The sequence below is a fragment of the Mastigoproctus giganteus genome, chromosome 10 (genome assembly GCF_048544385.1).
Source record: "Mastigoproctus giganteus isolate SK-2022 chromosome 10, ASM4854438v1, whole genome shotgun sequence".
Lineage (NCBI taxonomy): Eukaryota > Metazoa > Arthropoda > Arachnida > Uropygi > Thelyphonidae > Mastigoproctus > Mastigoproctus giganteus.
This window is the reverse complement of record NC_143584.1, coordinates 78,739,698-78,759,110: the sequence shown is the minus strand read 5'-3', so window position 1 is coordinate 78,759,110 and position 19,413 is coordinate 78,739,698. Positions and strand designations below refer to the sequence as shown.

Sequence of the window (19,413 nt, the reverse complement as noted above, 5' to 3'; positions counted from 1 at the left end):
GAAGCAGCGTATAATTATTGTAAAAGGTCTAAATTTGTGAGAACTCCAGGTCATATATATTCATTCAAGAGATGAAATGTGCTAATAAATTTTTGGGGTGAAACTTAAAACCCAATGGACATTAGCTGATACTCTAGCTTTAGTAGAAAATCGAAAAGAAGTCCCTTGTTTTATTTCCTCTAAAGTAAATCTACATTCAACCAAATTCTTCATATATAAATTCTCAATTATTTCATCTTATCCAAGATCCTTCAGAATGTCATACAGTAAAATTGAAGGGTTACCCTTTAAGCTCCCTGCAGAGCTTAAAGACTTTGAACCTGAAATAGACTGATCTCAGATTTAGAAGCTGTCTCAATCAACACTCCATGATTACGGACTAATCTAAGTGATTTAACCTTTACACTTTTAAAGTTTGATTGAAGGGTTTTGGTCACTAAATTTTTACTTCAACACTAGATTACAATCACAAGAATCAGAAGCTCTTAAGTATTATTATATTATTCCCCTGTTTACTTGAAATTGTTTTTTTAACAACATTGGCAAAAGATGTCTGCTGAGTTGTTAACAATTTATCTGTATCTTTAGGTAACTCATCTGATATGTGACCTTGTGCACTAAATTCCAAATTAGATTCTATTTGTCCCTGTGCTGATACAAAGGGAGAAATTCAGAAAAATTTTTCCAACAATTGGGCATGCTTATTTACTTCCTCATTAATTGATCTAAGCCTCTCAATATCTATTAGTAACACAGTAGCAACCATCTCCAAATTTGACCATTTGTCCATTATAATATCTCTGGCCTTTTTTGTAACTTTATTTGTTTCTCCTAATAAGAAATTCATTATATCTTTCCGGATTTTAGATATTTCTCTGTACATGAACAATGCATCCTGAACATCCCCCACTATCTCTGTCATGGTACCATTCTCGTTAGAAAAAATATTTCCGTCTCCACATGAAAATTCTTCTTGTTGCTCCACTAACAATTCTTTATCAGGAGTTTTCTGTGCCAAAATACTGCTCAAAGGCCTGGCCTGCTCATATTTATGTCCCTTTGAATACACAAATTCCCGCAGTTTACTAAATTCCATCACAGATTGAGGTACTTAGGAGGAAGTAACGGGGAATTGTCTTCCCCCCCTCTGATCCAGATGAAGATTTATCATCCCTTGTATTTTTCCCTTCCATTATATCAAAGCCGACCAGACTAGCCGGGTGGGTAAAGTGCCTGCCTGGCAACCCAAAGGTCGCGAGTTCGAATCCCGCCTCGGGCTTGGATATCACGATGGTGCCACACTATTCGGTTGGATCTCACGGCCATGATACATGAAGGAAGCAAGATAAAACTGGTTCCTTCGTGTATTGTTCACATCATACAATAAAAAAAAAAAAAAAATTATATCAAACTAAGCAATCCTTGTACCTCACTGTTAATTCCAACAACATTATTCTTATTAGTAATCTCAACAAATATAACTTTCAATTTCAATACTAATAACTGTCAACTCAAAAACAGCTGACACACTAGTATAAACCAATTAATTCTTCAGTATGAATAGGTTAGAATTACCAATTTAGGATTGCACCAACTGATCGTAAATTTACAGTCCACAGGTTTATCTTCAACCCTTATGTTTCTGTTAAAATTCTGGGAAAAGCCTACTGGTCTTAAAAAAAAATAATGTATTCTTCAATATAAAGTATTTACCAACCTTTTAAAGGCTGCAATGGCATAATGGCCATCATATTGGTGCTATTACTAGCACTAATGCTACATTCTAAATAAATCTTCCAATAAAATATATTCCAAACTAATATTTCTCCCTGAAAACTTTCCATGAGAAATTCTAGGCTATGTATCCTGCACCTAAAAATACCACACACATAAAACCAAAAATTCAATAATCCATGACTAAATTCAAGAGCACTGTAACACATACTATGCTGGCAGCCATTTTGAATACTCTTCAGGGATGGTCAGAAAAATGGCAGCTGTGCTTTAATCCAGCAAAGTGTAAGGTATTGCACCTGGGGAACAGTAACCCCAAAATAACTTATACACTTGGCAGAGTTGAACCAAAGCCGGTAGTGGAGGAAAGGGACTTGGGTGTTATGATACAGTCAGACATGAAGTTCTCCGAGCATTGTAGACAGGTTACAAAGAAGGCCCATGGTGTCCTATCAATGATTTATCAAACAATTGCTAGTAGAGATAAGGACATCATAATGCCATTATATGAGGCTATTGTTAGACCACAGTTGGTGCTGTCTCCATACTGTGTACAAGTATGGAGACAGCACCAAAAGAAAGACATTGTGCTTCTTGAAAGGGTCCAAAGATGGGTAACTCACCTGGTGAGACAGCAAAAGGGCATCCGTAAGAGGAAAGACTTTGAATATGTGGGTTGCAGAGCTTGGCAACTAGGCACCTTAGAGGAGCCTTGATTGAGGTGTTTAAGACTCTGAGAGGCATAAGCAAAATGAATAAGGATGAAATTTTCACAGTTATAAAGTATAGGCTGACAGTTTGGGGAAATTCAAAGGTTAGCTAGATAATAATTACCTACAGCAGGAGGGAAACACAGAGGTTGTGTATTTCCTTTTCTCTTATTAATTATTTTTTATTATTTTTTTTCTTATTATTATTTTATTTTATTTTTTTTGTTATTTTATTTTATTTATTATTTTATTTATTATTTTATTTATTTTTTTATTTATTTTGGCTGGTGCAGCATAAACCATAGGCTTCCTTGCACCATGTGGGCATAGCTAATATTGCTAATACTAATACTAAAAAGCTAAACTAGAGCTCCAAAATTATTAGTTTCATTTTTAAATTTATTTTAAATTTATGGTAGGTGTAGCTATAAATTACTTATTACAGACTGAAATTTTTTCAATTGCAGTGAATAGATTTTTAGAACTCTGCTTATGAAAATTTAAAAGAACACAAATCATGAGAAAAATGATGCTAGAAAATTCAGTTACTAAAATATTTAAAATTTTTACCATGTTGCATTCCATATGGCAATTGGGCAAATTTTAAGGCATTATACAAGGTGGGATTGTCTTGTAAAACGAATGGCTCTATGTGCTGTGGCAAAGTCATCATGTATTGACCAATCTACAGACAAAATAAAAAAAAGTAATGTTTTATGATCTATCTGTATAACTTTAGTACTGAAATACTTCAAGCTATTAAAATTATATAACTAATCTCCAAGTAATACAAAAGCATCGCATCATTTGTGTAAGTAGCCACAATGGTAAAACAAATTCAGTAATTTTGCCACATAGGAAAAAAAAAAAAAAAAAAGAGAGGGAACTGTCTATTGGAAATGAAAAACTGTGATCATTTTTTTTACAATGTCAGCAATACCAAGAGGAGAAAATGAATTAAATTCATTAAAATTTGGACCCAAAAGGCCTTAAGCTAAACAAAGACATCATTTATGTATGTATATATCATGAACATAGCCTTTATAGTCGAGTGGTCAGGAGTGGGAGTGCAGCAGCACATGCTCTTCGAGTGGATCGGGGTTCAGGCCCCTGACTGCTAAAGACGGTTGATCTGCCAACCTGCATTGGATCAGCATAGCAGATTATGCTCCATTTCCCTCAACATGAATTGTTGAGGAGGCTTCCATCCTGCAGTGAGTTGATAATGACTGCAGTTTATACCATGAATAAATGCCTTATTATAAATGAAGCAAATGTCCAGGTTGTATATATACATAGTTACATACATACATATATATATACACAGGTTGTCCGTAAATGATGTTTCCAATTTTGATATTTTTTATTCAGAATTACTTCAAACTACTCTCATGAAATACATACCAGCTGAAAGATCAATTGAATAAGTGTTTTTAAATTGGCACTTGACCGCCAGTTTTGCATTTTACCCACTATGCAGCACTATATTCACCAGAATGGCAAAAATGGAAAATGGGTCGGAGAAAGCGTTCTATGTGTTAGCATTTCATGCAACAAAATCTGGATTTCTTTTTGCGGGGTTATGTGAAAGACGATGTGTACATCCCTCCACTACCAACGACACTGCAGGAGCTGAAGGCTGTTGTTATTTTGATTTTAGGAGCATTAGCAACTAAGGCCATATTGCTCCGGGATATGCGGTGGTCATTCCCTGACCTCTCCGCATCCTCCGTATTTGGTGGTGACGGGCTCGAACCCCGGTCTAATCAAGAAGCGTGTGCTACGCACTGCTGCTCCTTCCCACCTGGCTACGGAGGTGCCATAGGAGCTGAAGGAATGGATCGCAGAGGCCTTTTGTAAAATTGATTGCGAAATAAAGAACAGCGTGTGGCAGGAGATTGAATATCGCTGTGATATCATTTGAGTTTCTCATGGTGCCCATATTGAACTTTACCAATGACTTTATGTACCTTCATAAAACTTATTGAATTGATCTTTCAGCTGGTATGTGTTTCATGAGCATAGTTTGAAGTAATTCTGAATAAAAAAATATCAAAATCAGAACCATCATTTACAGATACCCTGTATATACAGAGTGTCTCAAAAATATTGGTACAAACGTTTAGGGGAGGTAGGTAGCATCTAAAGGAATGTGAAACGTATAGGAACCCATAACCAGAAACGTCACGGAAAAATAGTAGCAGTGGCACAAGAAGCAGAAATGACTCAAGACAGTAATTAGTGGCAAACATTTATTTGACATAATATTAACAATGGAGTACGAGATGGATGCATTTCACGATGTTACAACAGATGCTCGAAGGTTCCACCATGAGACGCGATGCATGCATGACACCGAAACCATGGCGGACACAGTCGAACACACCTGGAGTTTCTTTGACAGTAGCAGCAGCGCAGATGAGTCTCGCCACGAGATCCATTTCCATCTCCACAGGCGATTCATACATGATAGATTTGAGGGCCCCCACAGAAAGAAATCAAGGCTCGATAAATCAGGTGAGCATAGGGGCCAGGCAATGGCCAATCCATCGACGCCCAAAACGCCTGTTCAAATGGTCACAAACACACCTTCCATAATGGGCAGGTGCCCCGTCATGTTGAAACCAAATGTTGCGTCTCACATTAGCATTAGCATTAGTAGAGGCATTTGATGCAAGAAAGCAAGCTTATGCAGCATCAGCCAAAAAAAAAAAAAAAAAAAAAACCCCACTTCCACTTCACCCCTCTGTTCGTTCAAAATACCTGTCCAGCTGAGCCTTAAACTTATTTAGGCTATCAACCTCCACCACAAGGGATGGCAGTCTGTTCCACCAACCAACCACCCGCTGGCTAAAGGCAAATTTCCGCACGTCTATCCTACATCTGTCTTTCCTCAATTTGAATTTATGCCCTCTCAGGTGATTTTTCTGAGCTAGAGGAAGAATCCCATCAGCATTGAACATGCTTAAACCATTCAAGGCTTTATACACCTCTATCAGATCACCTCGCTGGTGCCTAGTCTCCAGACACTGTAATTTGCAAAACTTAAGCCTTTCTTCGTAAGAGCACCCCTTTGTTCCATTTACTAATCTTGTTGCCCTTCTCTGTACTCGTTCCAGCAGCTCTACATCCTTCTTGAAATGAAGCCTCCAGACCTGTATACAGTACTCTAGGTGTGGCCTGACCATTGCCTTATACAATGGAATAATCACCTCCTTATCCCTGCTGGAAAAATTCCTGTATATCATTGACAATACTCCATGAGCTACTCTTGCAGCCCATCTGCACTGCTCAGAGAACTTCATATCTGCCTGCACAATCACCCCAAAGTCCCTTTCATTCTCTACCACTGTCAGTGTAGTACCACAGAGTTGATACGTTGCTCTGGGGTTGCTTTTTCCCATGTGTAGTACTTTACATTTGTCAATGTTAAACTTCATTTGCCACCTCTCAGCCCATCTGCTCAACCTTTCCAGATCCTGTTGCAGCAGCATAGTGTCAGTAGTGTCCTTGACAACCCTGCCAACCTTTGTATCATCTGCAAACTTGGACATTAAGCTTGATATACCATCATCAATATCATTTATAAATACAGAAAACAATAATGGACCCAACACTGAGCCCTGAGGGACTCCACTAATAACATTAGTCCACGATGAGCAGTGTCCATTGATTACCACTCTCTGTCTTCTCCCCCTCAACCACCCCTTTATCCATAGCAGCAATTTGCCTCCAATGTCACACTGCTCCAATTTGTGTAGCAGTCTTCCTGCTGGAACATTGTCAAGTAACCCTGGTAGAACTTGTTCAAGAAAGATCTGATATTTAGCGGAGTTCATGCGGAATGGTAACAGGTATGGGCTGACTAAGCAGTCACCGACCAGGCCTGCCCACGCATTTACTGGTGTGCGACAACCCACACATGAGAATTGTGCTGATTGAATAAGCCTTGCCAAGTGAAATAAGCCTCATCCGTGAACAAAACATAGTCTGGAAAATTCAAGCCTGGAACACTTTCTTGGAGAAACCACTGCACAAAAGCCACATGTGTAGGATGATCTTGGGGAAGCAGTAACTGAACCCTTTGGAGATGAAAGGGAATGTGAGTAATCTTCATGCCTGACACGCTGTACACTGCAACGAGACACTCCTAAGACAGATGCAACAGCACGTGTGCTGGTAGTAGGTTTATTCTGGACGGCATTCAACACACTTTCTTCCATGGCAGGAGTTTATGTCGAACGTGGTTTGCCTGCACTACTCCTTTTTACCTCTAAATGACCCATAATTGCACAAATTTTGATGCACACGTGCAAACAAATGGTGATCCGGTACATGTCTGTCTGGGAAACATTCTCCATAAATTCATTGAGCGGCTCGTCCATTGCCCTCTGCTAATCCATACACTAGGTGCATGTCTGCCAGCTCACAGTTCGTATATCGATGCATGCTCTTCGTGCGGCGACAACTGCTTGAATGAGTAAACCAGAAATTTTCCCTCTCGCGAACTGATGAACAGCGCCGTGTAACGACTTACGGTGATGTTTCCAGTTATGGGTTCCTATGCGATTCATATTCCTTTAGATGTTACCTACCTCCCCTAAATGTTTGTACCAATATTTTTGAGACACCCTGTATACCTACATACATACATTATAAATGAGGATAGATGCAGCCCAGTACATATACAACTCATGTTTTTTTATATGTATTTTATATATAAATTTATATATTTTATATATAATATATTATTTATAATGTTTATACATATATATAAAGGTTTCCTTAGACAAGTGGTCATGATTAGGAGTACAATAATATATGCTCTTTGAGTAGACCGGGGTTAAAGCCGACCCCCCCCCCCCCAACTGCTAAATATGATAAATCTGCCAAACTGTACTGCACTTGACCAGCATGGCAGATTATGGTCCATTTCCCTCAACTCGACTTGTTGAGGTGGCCTCCATCCAGCAGCAAATTGACAATGGCTGCAGATTTATTTATACTTATTTTATATATACACACACACACAGATAAAATATATTATAAAGTAATAGGGAGCAGCCCAGTACTAGGGGTTTAATTACACACACAATTTTCACAGATTTTCTCTCTTTAGGTGACACTATTCAATTAAAAAAATAAATAAAATATATAAATATAAAATCAATTTCTGGATAATTCACAGATAATAGTATTCCTAAAGTGAGCACAGGCTTGGACTTATGTTCACTTTAAGAACAATGCCTACAAGCCTTTGCAAATTAATGAAATGACTGATGTATTTAAAAAAAAAACAAAAAAAAAAAAAAAAAAGCCCAGTTCACTTAATCCCAGAAAAATGCTCAAGGAGGGCATGGGGTTTCAGTGCAGTGAATGCAGTGAAAATATCAAGCTGATCTCTTCAACTTATTGCCTCAGAGGAAAGAAAAAAAAAAGTGAAAAGCAGGTCTCTGTGTACTGAGGTGGAATATTTAAAATTGCTAACTGAGTACACTAAATTTTAATCACAAACAGAGAGCACAGATGAGTGGTGCATTCTTGGGATACAACTCCTTAGGTATAGATAGCAGGCAAGGTCAGTATTGTCATCAGGTTAAAAGTCAATAACATTAACCTAGAAGGTGTTTAGGGAAGATGTACCTCTTAAGATTTTTTGTTCATGAATTGGGATTACTTCAGTTCAGTTGTGATCAGTGTTGTGCAGTACTAGAAGCAATAGTAGTAATAATAACAGTAATAATAACGATGATGACGATGAACAGTGAACTGGAAATAAACAGCAAAGGAAAAGCTGTCATTAATCTGCAAGAGTTACAGTTACTGAGTTCACAAAATAAATCAGAAATTTATGAGATGGGTGCTATATCCGTACAAGATAAGGCGATAAGTGTTGTGATAAAAATAAAGGAAACTGAATAATAAATGAGAAAAGTCACAATTGCATTCCCAATGTAACAAAAATTAGATCAGTCACAAAATGTCCTAAGTGAGCAATAGAAGTACTGATGCCTGTAAATGAAATGAAGGAAGCACACACATGCGGTTATGAATTAGTCATCAACATTTGATCTTGTGCACACATCAATCTTGTGCTCTACAAGCGGCATCACAAACTGTCATGCTCAAAAGGTCACTAATCCCATCCTCCCACCTAGTTGCAGGTCCTTCCTCTGCTCCTCTTCCCCTTGATTTTTCCTTCCATTATATTCTTCAACAGAAAGTTAGTCCAAAAAATTTGAGTTTTCTTCTGTTGATGCTATGAAGAAGAATTTTAGGCCTGCCAATTTTATTCAATACTCACTCATGTGTTCTTCGATCCAAGTAAGAAATACGCAGCATTCTCCTGTAACAACACATTTCAAATGCCTCAATTTTTCAGATTCCATCCTTCACATACATATGTGGCAACTGGAAAAATTATTGATTCAATGATTCTCAGTTTCGTCTTTAGATCTTGATCTCTCCATAATTTCACCAGATCAGTGACCAATGTTTTAGCAATTACCTGTCTTCTCTTTACGTCATTTCAGCAGTTACCATTTTTAATTATTATTGATCTTAAGTAATCAAATTCATCAACTTCTTCAATATCTTGCCCATTAACCTTCACTTTGCTGGAACTGAGATCATCACCAATCACAATAATTTTAGCTTTAATCATATTCAGAAACACCTTTTTCTTACTTTCTTCATATACTCTCCTCAGAGTTCCTTTCAGATGATCCTTGGAATTGCAAATTGGCATAGTATCATCTGCATGAAGAAGATTGTTTATTTTTAATCCTCCAATTTTGATGTGTGCTTAAATCTTCCAAAGCTTCACACATGATATCGTTGGCATAAAGATTAAAAGGTGACGTGACAAAATGCAGCCCTGCCTGATACCTTCAGTGATTTTGAAAAAGTCTGGGTTTTCCATGTTAGTTCCTTTCCATGTAGCTTAATCAGCTGAATTATGTGGATTGGGAATCCCATATTAGTCATCATTTTCCAGAGTTTCTCATGCTGAACACAATCAAATGCTTTTGAATAATCTATAAAACACAAAATGGCTGCAACCTGGTTTCTCATTTCTTCTTCTATTTTCTTATTAAAAAGATGAAAATATTGTGGATTGAATTTGACTCCCTGTTTTCTATTGATAGCTGAAGCTCCAAACATTTTTATGAGAAAGGCTTCTTTGAATTTCCTTCTGTTGTACTGCTTATCTGTAGAAAGGATTGTCGTGTTCTTGAAATCCCAAGTGTCACCACATTGGAAAGCATGGAGGGCTGTGTCGGACTTTAGAACTCTTCCATATTGTACATCTTTTCTGTGCTCTTGGATTCTGCATTGTAGACATTTGTATGATTCTGCTATATATGTGCCTCCACACCTAAAATCAATTTTATAGGTAGGATCTCTAGGACTGTCAGGGTTGCTGGACTGTTGTTTTACGATCTGCGTGATGGAGGCTGAACTTTTGAAAAAGGTGACGATACCAAATTACTTGGCTTCTTTAGCTATTTTAGTGCTGATCGATGGTATGTACTGTATACATGTGGAGGTTCTTCTATCCTTGCTAGGTTGGGGCTGTGTGATGATCTTAGTGGTTTCTTTTATGGCTTTGTAGATAACATTTACAGGAAATCCATTCTTCATGGCAAGCCTGGTTATTGTTTGTAGGTCTTCTTGTAGATTATCTTCTTTACAAATTCTGTGAGCTCTATGGATGAAGGACTTTAGAACGCTGATTTTTGTTGGGAAAGGATGGCAGGATTTGTAGTTTAATATGATTCCAGTAGCAGTGGGCTTCCTGTAAACTTACATATGTAGTTCTGTGGATGTTTTGTGAACAGGATATTCAGGAAAGGAAGGTTGCTTGTTTTCTATTTCCATTTTAAATTTGATTTTTTGGAGGTGGTTGTTGAGAGCCTCAAAGAATTTATGTAGGTTTTCTGTACCATGGTTCCAGATAGCTATACAAATTTGTAATGTCATCTACGTACCTGCTCCAGATGTCATAAAAATTTTTCTGCCATGAGAGGGGAGGGCATTTCCCATGCTGAGGCCAGAAATCTGCATATAGAATCCCTGTTGAAAGCCCATATGGCTTTCCTAAAAGATCTATGAGATCTATTATTTCTGAGGTAGGTAGAGGTCTAGGGTATCCCAGAAGGATATAACTATCTATTGCTTGAAGGAGACATGTTTTGGCTTCTTCCAAGGGTATGGTTGTGAACATGGAGAACAACATCAAGATATAGTCACTGTTGCCTTCCACATTCTTAAGCCTGGAGATTAAATCCTGACTGTTTTTCAATGATCTCTGGTTCTTTGGAACTATCTGGGAGAGTTTAGCCTAATCTAGGATTAAAGTTTTTATCCTATAGCCCCGGATCTAGTATAAAAAAACCAGAGTAGGAGAGCAAAGGTCACCTCAGGAGTCCAACACAGAAGAACCCGGGATCTTCTGTGAATAGAATAGAAAATCTGGCACAATTCTATTGGCTATTAGAATTAATCCCTGACCTGTAATATTAACTGCTGGCAGTGTCTCTTGCCTGAATGCACATCAGCTTTCTGGGAGCATCAGCAAGAGGAGTCTGTCAGCAGGTAAGAATTTAATCTCTAATGTATTTGCTTAATTTAATATCTGGTTAAACCTTATCAACAAATCAAACTTCGAATTGTTTATTTGCGAATTATAATTATAATTGTAAAATCATAATATTGGTAAATGTAATGATGATAATGACAATTGTAATCATAATATTGATAACTGAAATTGTAATAATGGCAACTGTATCCAAATTTGTAACCCTTTCTATTTTTGATCCCCCAAAAGCATGGTCTGATGATGGGTATCGGTAAGATACCTGAAACATTACCTTAATGTATAGTAGTTTAAGCGAATAGCTTAATAAACTATTAATTTCACATGGTATTAAATGTAGTAATAATCTTAATGGAAAACAACCACATAAACGTCCTTCTCTAACTATACTGGGACTATCCTATTGGCTAATGGAGTTAATCTCTCTCCTATAAATTAACTCCTGGCAGCCCTCTTGCCTGTATGCACATCAAGTTTCTGGGAACGTCAGCAATAGCTGTCAGCAGGTAATTTAATCTTTTTGTATTACCTTAGATTTCCTGTTTTCTATTGTAACTACAATTTAAAACTTAAAACTTAATACTTTAATATCGTAAATTGCCAGTTATAATAGTATTATTGGTAAATTGTAACTGTAATATCCTAAAATATTCAAAATTGGAAACCTTTCTATTTTCTGTTCCACCAACAGCATTGTCTAATGATGGATATGGTTAAGATACCCGAAACATCTTGTATGGTTATGTAGGCAAACAGCCTAATAAACTATATCATTAATTTCATGTGGTATAAGAGTGGTATTAATGCAGTAATAATCTTAATGGAAAACAATCATGTATTGTTCTTCCCTAAATATATCTGATAGTCTCTTTTCCAATGGAGCCTTTCTCTCATGGCCATTCCCAACCTCATGTTGTCTGTTGTGTGTGCAGGGGTAGAATTTATCACACCGTGGTCTATGCTTGTTAACAGGAAAGACTATTACAGGGATGGGTGCAAGAATATTTGCTGATGCTATCGAGGCAAAGTTATATGGGTTGGAAAACTGCTAGCTTGGGGGAATGCATGGACTAATAGATTAACAATAGCCACTGGCAAAGGTGAAAGTGATTCTTGCAGTGCTTCTATTGAAATGCAACTGAGCAGCAGACTGGAAAGCAAGGCAATGGGGATTTTCAGGATTGCTGGAAGTCATAGTGGAACAAGTAAATACATGGGCTGTATTAGGGTAAGTAAGAGTAGAAACAGGTGCATGTATACTTGCATGTACACCAATGCTAGGAGTATAGTTAATAAATTTGATGAGCTTCAAGTACTAGTCAAGACATCAAAGGCAGATATTGTTGGGATATCAGAGACGTGGTGTCACACAGACATAAGCAGTGCAGAAATGGAATTTGAGGAGTACAATGTGTACAGAAAGGATAGACAGGACTTGAAAGGAGGAGGGGGTTATGCTGTTAGTTAAGAAACACATAAAATCTAAGGAAGTGCATCCAATTCATGTGGGTGGACAATGCAATGTTGAGTCCGTTTGCTGTGACATAAGCACTGGAAAAGGAAAAATGAGAGTAGGTGTGTGTTATAGGCATAATGAATCTGATGAGTATAATGAGCAATTGTGCAGAGAAATAGAGTGAGCAAATAAATCAATGTCTTATAATGGGGGATTTTAATTTCCCAGAGATTGACTGGAATTTGTGGGTTGGTCACTTACACACTAACGAGGCTTTTGTGGATTTATCGGATGATTGTTTTCTACAGTAGCAGCAGCATGTTCAGGACGCAACTAGAGGAAGTAATACTCTTGATCTGATTATCAGTAGTGATTCTTCATGCATTAGGAATCTGCAGATAAAGGAACCACTAGTTGGCTCTGATCACAGTGTGCTGAAGTGGGGTTTACTCAAAGAGGTAACTACCATCAGGGGTAAAGGGAAGGGTTTTTGCTTTCGTAAAGGTGACTACTGTGGTCTGTGGCAGTATTTAAATTCTATATGGTGGGACCAACTGATGATGTTACCAACAGTAAATTCAAAATGGGAAGGTTTCAAAGAATTAATCTTGGAAGCTACTACACTTTTCATACCAACCAATGAATATTGTTCAAGATTTAGGCCTAAATGAATGTCAGATGACTTAATTAGACATGTGGCAGAGAAAAGAGAAAAAAAAAATGCATGGGATACATCTAAATTAACAGGTGATACAGAACCTATGATAGATATAAGCTGGTCTGTAACCCAGTCACAACCAAGGTTAGGCAGGCAAAGGCAGATTACGAGAAATCTTTGGCAAAGGATGCAAAGAAAATCAGCATTCTTTACTTATGTAAACTCTAGAAGGAAGGGGATGAATCAGATTGGTCCACTTGATATCGATAGTTCAACTGTTGATGATCCTGCTCAGGTAACTAACAAACTAAATGAATATTTTGCATCTACGTTCACACATGAGGAGTTATTCAGAGAGGGAATGCCAGAGGTGAATTGAACTCTGGCAGTAAGCTAGACAATCTTGTAATAACTGAGAGTAAAAAGTGGAGGAGAAATTGTTAAAGATAAACATAAGAAAGTTACCTGGGATGGATGGAATCTATCCAGTTATATTAAAGGAGGCAGCAAAGGAAGTAAGCAAACCCTTAGCCATAATTATGAGAGCTTCCCTGGACTCAGGGGAGGTACCCATGGACTGGAAATGTGCAAATGTGCACACTGCCCCAATCCACAAAGGAGGATCAAAGGGAGACACAGGTAATTACAGACCTGTTAGCTTAACTTCTGTTCCAGGGAATTTAATGGAAGCACTGGTTAAAGAAGCATTGCAGGATCATCTAGACAAGACTTCAGTTATAGCTCAGACACAACATGGGTTTGTTAAGGGGAAGTCTTGTCTGACCAATTTGATTGACTAACAAGATATAGTTGCAAAGGAACTGGATGCAAAGAATAATTTTGATATCATATATTTGGATCTTAGAAAGGCTTTTGTTACTGTTTAACATGGAAGACTGCTGCACAAATTGGAGCAGTGTGGCATTGGAGGCAAATTGCTGCTATGGACAAAGGGATGGTTGAGTGGGAGAAAACAGAGAGTGGTAATCCATGGACCCTTCTCTTCATGGACTAATATTATTAGTGGAGTCCTCGAGGGTTCAGTGTTAGGTCCACTGTTGTTTTCTGTATTCATTAATGATTATTGATGATGGTATATCAGGCTTAATGTTCAAGTTTGCAGACAACACGAATGTCAGCAGGGTTGTTAATGACACTAATGACAGTACGCTGCATCAACAGGATCTAGAAAAGTTGAGCATATGAAGTTTAACATTGACAAATGTAAAGTACTGCATATGGTAAGCAGTAACCCCAGAGTAACATATCAGTCATTTGGTACTACACTGACAGTGGTAGAGAGTGAAAAGGACCTGGGGGTAATTGTGCAGGCAGATATGAAGTTTTCTGAGCAGATGGTCTGCAAGAGTAGCTCATAATGTCGTGTCAATGATATCCAGGAATTTTTCTAGTATAAGACAATGGTCAGCCGACACCTTGAGCTGTATACAGGTCTGGAGCCTCATTTTAAGAAGGATGTAGAGCTGTTGGAACGAGTACAGAGAAGGGCAACAAGATTAGTGAATGGAACAAAGGGTTGGTCTTACGAAGAAAGGCTTAAATTTTGCAAATTACAGTGTCTGGAGACTAGGCTCCTGCGATGTGATCTGATTGAGGTGTATAAAGCCTTGAATGGTTTGAGCATGCTCAATGCTGATGTGATTCTTCCTCTTGCTCAGAATAATAGCCTGAGAGGGCATAAATTCAAATTGAGGAAAGGCAGTTGTGGGATAGATGTGAGGAAGTTTGTCTTTAGCCAGCAGGTGGTTGATTGCTGGAACAAACTTCCATCTGTTGTTGTATAAGTTGATAGCTTAAAAAGATTCAAGGCAGAACTAGATAAACATTTGGAGTAAGTGGATGTGCGAGATGAGAAGGGTGTCTGTGTGTGTTTTTTTTTTTTTTTTGGCTAATGCTACATAACTTGGTTTCTTGCGTCATGTGCCCTTACTAATGCTAATCTGCAAGAATTTTCTTCTTTTCCTTGGCTGGGTTATTGTTTTAAATCTTCTGGTGTTAATGTTTGCTCAGAGTATGTCAGTGAAATTATTCTTGTAGGGATGAAATCTTTTATCAAAACCTTGGTTTTTGAATAAACTTGCTAAGGCTGTTCAAGATACGAATGTTGCATATCGCAACTGGCTTGCATCCAAATCTCCTGGTCCATTTTCTACTTATGCCATTCTCGCAAAAATTGTGTAGCAGTTATTAATCAGCCGAAACTAGATTTCGAATAGGCTAAGAGTAGGAAACCTTCTTCTCCAAATGGCAGTCAAGTATTCTTGTCTCTTGTCAAAGCTATTGGCTGCTATTTTGGCCCATCTCTACTCCCACCACTGCCTAAACAAGATGGTTCTATTGCTACCTCTCAGCTAAATATAAAGCTGATCTGGCAGCATCCTACTTTTCTTCTAACTCGTGTATTCATGATCTCGGTAAACCACCCTGTACCATTCCCAGTATACTCCATTCAATGCCACCTGTGGTCTTTGTCAAAAGGGTGTCAGAAGAATTTTTAACAATCTTAATGCCAAGAAAACACCAGGTCCTGATGTTATTTCTCCACTTGTTCTGAAAACTTGTGCTCCTGAGTTTACTCCTGTTCTTTGTCACCTTTTTTAAATTTTCTTATTCACCAGTGTTTTCCCTTCTGTTTTCGAAATTTTCTCATAGTCAACCAGTTCCTAAAAAGGGTGACAAATTCCCTCCTATCCGATTATTGTCCCATTGCACTTACTTTACTCTTTCTAAAGTAATGGAGAAATCCATCAACCACCAACTCCTAAACTATCTAGAAACCTTTCATCTGAGTATGGCTTCTATCAGTGATACACTGGATATACTGACTTAAGTTACCCATCTGTGGACAATTTCAATGGAAAAGTTTGGTGAAACTCAAGCAGTTGCTCTTGACATTTCAAAGGCTTTTGATCATATTTGGCATAAAGGTTTTCTAAATAGGCTTCCATCTTATGGTTTGCCAACAGTTTTTTGTAATTGGGTATCCAGTTTTATCTCTGACTGCTCACTGCAAGTGATTCTCCCACTCTTTATCTCTTGTATATCAATGACCTTTTTCCACTGATGAGAAATCCTATCCACAGTTTTGCTGATGCCAGCTCAATGCATTCCACCTTCCAGTTTGTTAAGCCTTGCTCTTCACAAACAGCTTCATCTCAAATATCTATTACCAATTCTTTAAATGCTGGTCTCCAGGTAATTCTCCAGTGGGGAAAAGATAACTTAATTGATTTCAATTCTTTTAAAACTCAGTCCTGTCTTATATTACTCTTTCTAAAACGATTATGTCAAAACGATTATTTCTAAAACGATTATGTCAAAAACGATTCTTCTTCTCGTATACTTATCTTTGATGACACTGAGATTTCTAAACAAGATCACATATCACTATTAAGGATTAATAGAGGGATAGAAGGATTACTCTGACTTATGATTTCTTTTCGCATATAAACAACACATCACAAATATTGCTTCCTCTGCATCTAAAAATCTTGACTTTCTATTTCACTCTTGATATTACTTTAATTAATGATCCATCTCTAACAAAGTCTTTCCACTCTCTTTCTCATAGATTTTTTGTTTCCATTGCATGCCTTTTCTACAGATACTTCCATGGGCATTGTTCTTCTGAATTGGCTTCTATAATTGCCACTGTCTCTCTCTTCAAAATCACTCTGGACATGTGACACAACCAGTCAGTATCTTTTTACTGTCCAACTTAAAACTCACAGAACCAATTTTTCTTTTCCTCATTTATTCCTTCAACTTCCATTTTTTGGAACCCCTCCCATTAAAAAAAAAAAAAAAGTGCTCAATAACCTCTTTTAATGCCTTTGCTGTTTCAATTTTTAGGCCTATCACAGCATGCACATTATCAATAAGTATCAGACAGTTTTTTTTAAGGAATCACATGTGCTTTCTGGTTGTTCAGAAGAAGATGCCAAATGCCCAGCATTGTATGAAGAATTCATATAACACTGGGTAGTCAGTGTCAAAAGCTACAGAAAACAGCTGGTGGGCTGACTCATTTTATTCTTGTTCTTTTCAAGTTTTGTGCATCATTTTTAATTAATAATATTTTTTCTATCATATAACTTGGTGAACAGCAACTCCAAAATAATATACACTTGGCTGGGTTGAACCAGAGGAAGTAGAGGAAAAAAGGATTTAGGAGTTACTATATGGTCAGACATGAAGTTATCCAAGCAGTGTAAATAAAAAAAATAAAAATAAATAAATAAATTTTCTGTTTATACTCAGGGACGACCAAACGGTCAGAGGAGTTCACAAGATTGACAGAATACAAGAAACAGCACCATATCCAGCATTCATGGGCTTGAACCCCGGTACTCAAGGCACGTGTACTTATGCACCCGTGCGCCTGACCACTAGGCTACGGCGGCCTTGTAGACAGGTGGCAAAGAAGATAATGGTTTCCTATTCTTGCTGGAGGATAGGAAGATCATAATCCCACTGTATACACAACAACTGTACGACCAGACTTGGAAAACTGGGTTCAAGTATACAGACTGCACCTAAAAAAAGACCTCCAGCTTCTTAAAAGTGTCAAAAGATGGGCACCTCACCTGGTGAGAGTGGCAAAAGGGTGTTCATATGAGGAAAGACAAAATATTTCCAAGTTATACAGTTAACCCTTGTATAACACGGTAGTTAGGTTCCTATAAAATCTCATGTAGTGCAAAACCATGTTATACGGGACTAAGAACTGGTACAAAAAGGGGGATTATGTTCCAAAAGCTAACAAAAATACATCATTTTTTATAACTATCGGAAGCTTAATTTTTATTAAAAATAGTAATAACTGAACTAACATCTTACAAACTATGATACATATATGTTAAATAATGTATGCTCATTTAATTTTCTTCCTCTTTATTGCTGCTAAGCTGTTGTTATTTGGTTTTTAGGAGCATTAGCAACTAAGGCCATATTGCCCCGGGAATATGCGGTGGTCATTCCCTGACCTTTCCGCATCCTCCGTATTTGGTGGTGACGGGCTCGAAGCCTGGTCTAATCAAGAAGCGTGCGCTATGCACTGCTGCTCCTTCCCACCTGGCTAGAGAGGTGCCTTGGCTGCTAAGCACAATCAAACGAAAATGTTTTCTCTGTTGCAGAATATCTTCACCTTTTGAATTTTCTTCTGCAGCATCTAGATTTTGCGTCTCTTCTGCTCTCTTTAAAAAATCAATAATCTGGGATTGTTTGCTTTTGCTTGATAGATCTTTGTAAATTTCATGGTATGGAATTAAGCATTTTTGAAGTGCCCTTTTGAACTTTGTGCTCCTTTCAGGCGAAAGATCTGCATTCAAAAAATAAGATTCTAATTGCTTGGCTAAGTTTACTTCCCATATGCTTTTTAATGTGAAATTTGGAACTTCACAATTTTCATCTGCACTCGCATCCTCTGAATTAATTTCATTTACCTCCGATGACATTTCCACCAAATCAGCTTTGCCAGCCTCTTTTTCTACCAGTAATTCTTGAATGTCTTCAGTAGTCTAATTATAGTGAGAGGTTTAGATTAAATTGCAAGTTTTCTTTTAGCCAACAAATTATTAATTAGTGGAATAAGTCACTTGGGTGATTGAGGCTGACAGTTTGGGGAATTTCAAAAGCCAGCTGAACAGACACTTATGTGAGGAGGGAGTCAAATTGGCAGTTTATTTTACTTATTATAATTTTTAAATAGCACACAGGTTAGTGTAATTGCATCATTTCTGTATGTACTAACTACTTAAGTACTTAAAAATTGGCATTATTAAGTATATCTCATATTGTGAATATCTTCACGAGTCTATTCTGTAATAAAATTTTTAAATTAATTATTATTATTAATTAATTAATATTTACTCATTATTATATATATATTTTTTGGCTGGTGCAACATAAGCTTGGTGCTTCTTTGCATCATATGGCAGTATTTATATCTAAAGTCCTCAGGAGTCCTGCAAAAGTCTTAGAATGATTCTTGAATAATAAGAATAATTATTAAGAGTCATTTTAAGTGTTATACAATCTTGTTATTTGTTATTGTTGTTATTTGGTTTTTAGTAGCATTAGCAACTAAGGCCATATTGCTCCGGAGATATGCGGTGGTCATTCCCTGACCTTTCCACATCCTCCGTATTTGGTGGGCATGGGCTTGAACCCCGGTCTAATCAAGAAGCGTGTGCTACGCACTGCCGCTCCTGCCCACCTGGCTACGGAGGCGCCA

The 19,413-nt window shown here is 37.5% G+C and overlaps 1 protein-coding gene across 1 annotated transcript in view; it reads right to left on the bottom strand.

Annotated features, from left to right (window-relative positions):
• Cog7 (conserved oligomeric Golgi complex subunit 7) overlaps positions 1 to 19,413 on the bottom strand; it is a 335,222-nt gene that overhangs the window by 23,130 nt on the left and 292,679 nt on the right. The window contains exon 22 of the mRNA XM_090382401.1: positions 3,015 to 3,129. Coding sequence (XP_090238527.1) covers positions 3,015 to 3,129 — 115 coding nt within the window. The remainder of the gene's footprint in view (positions 1 to 3,014; positions 3,130 to 19,413) is intronic.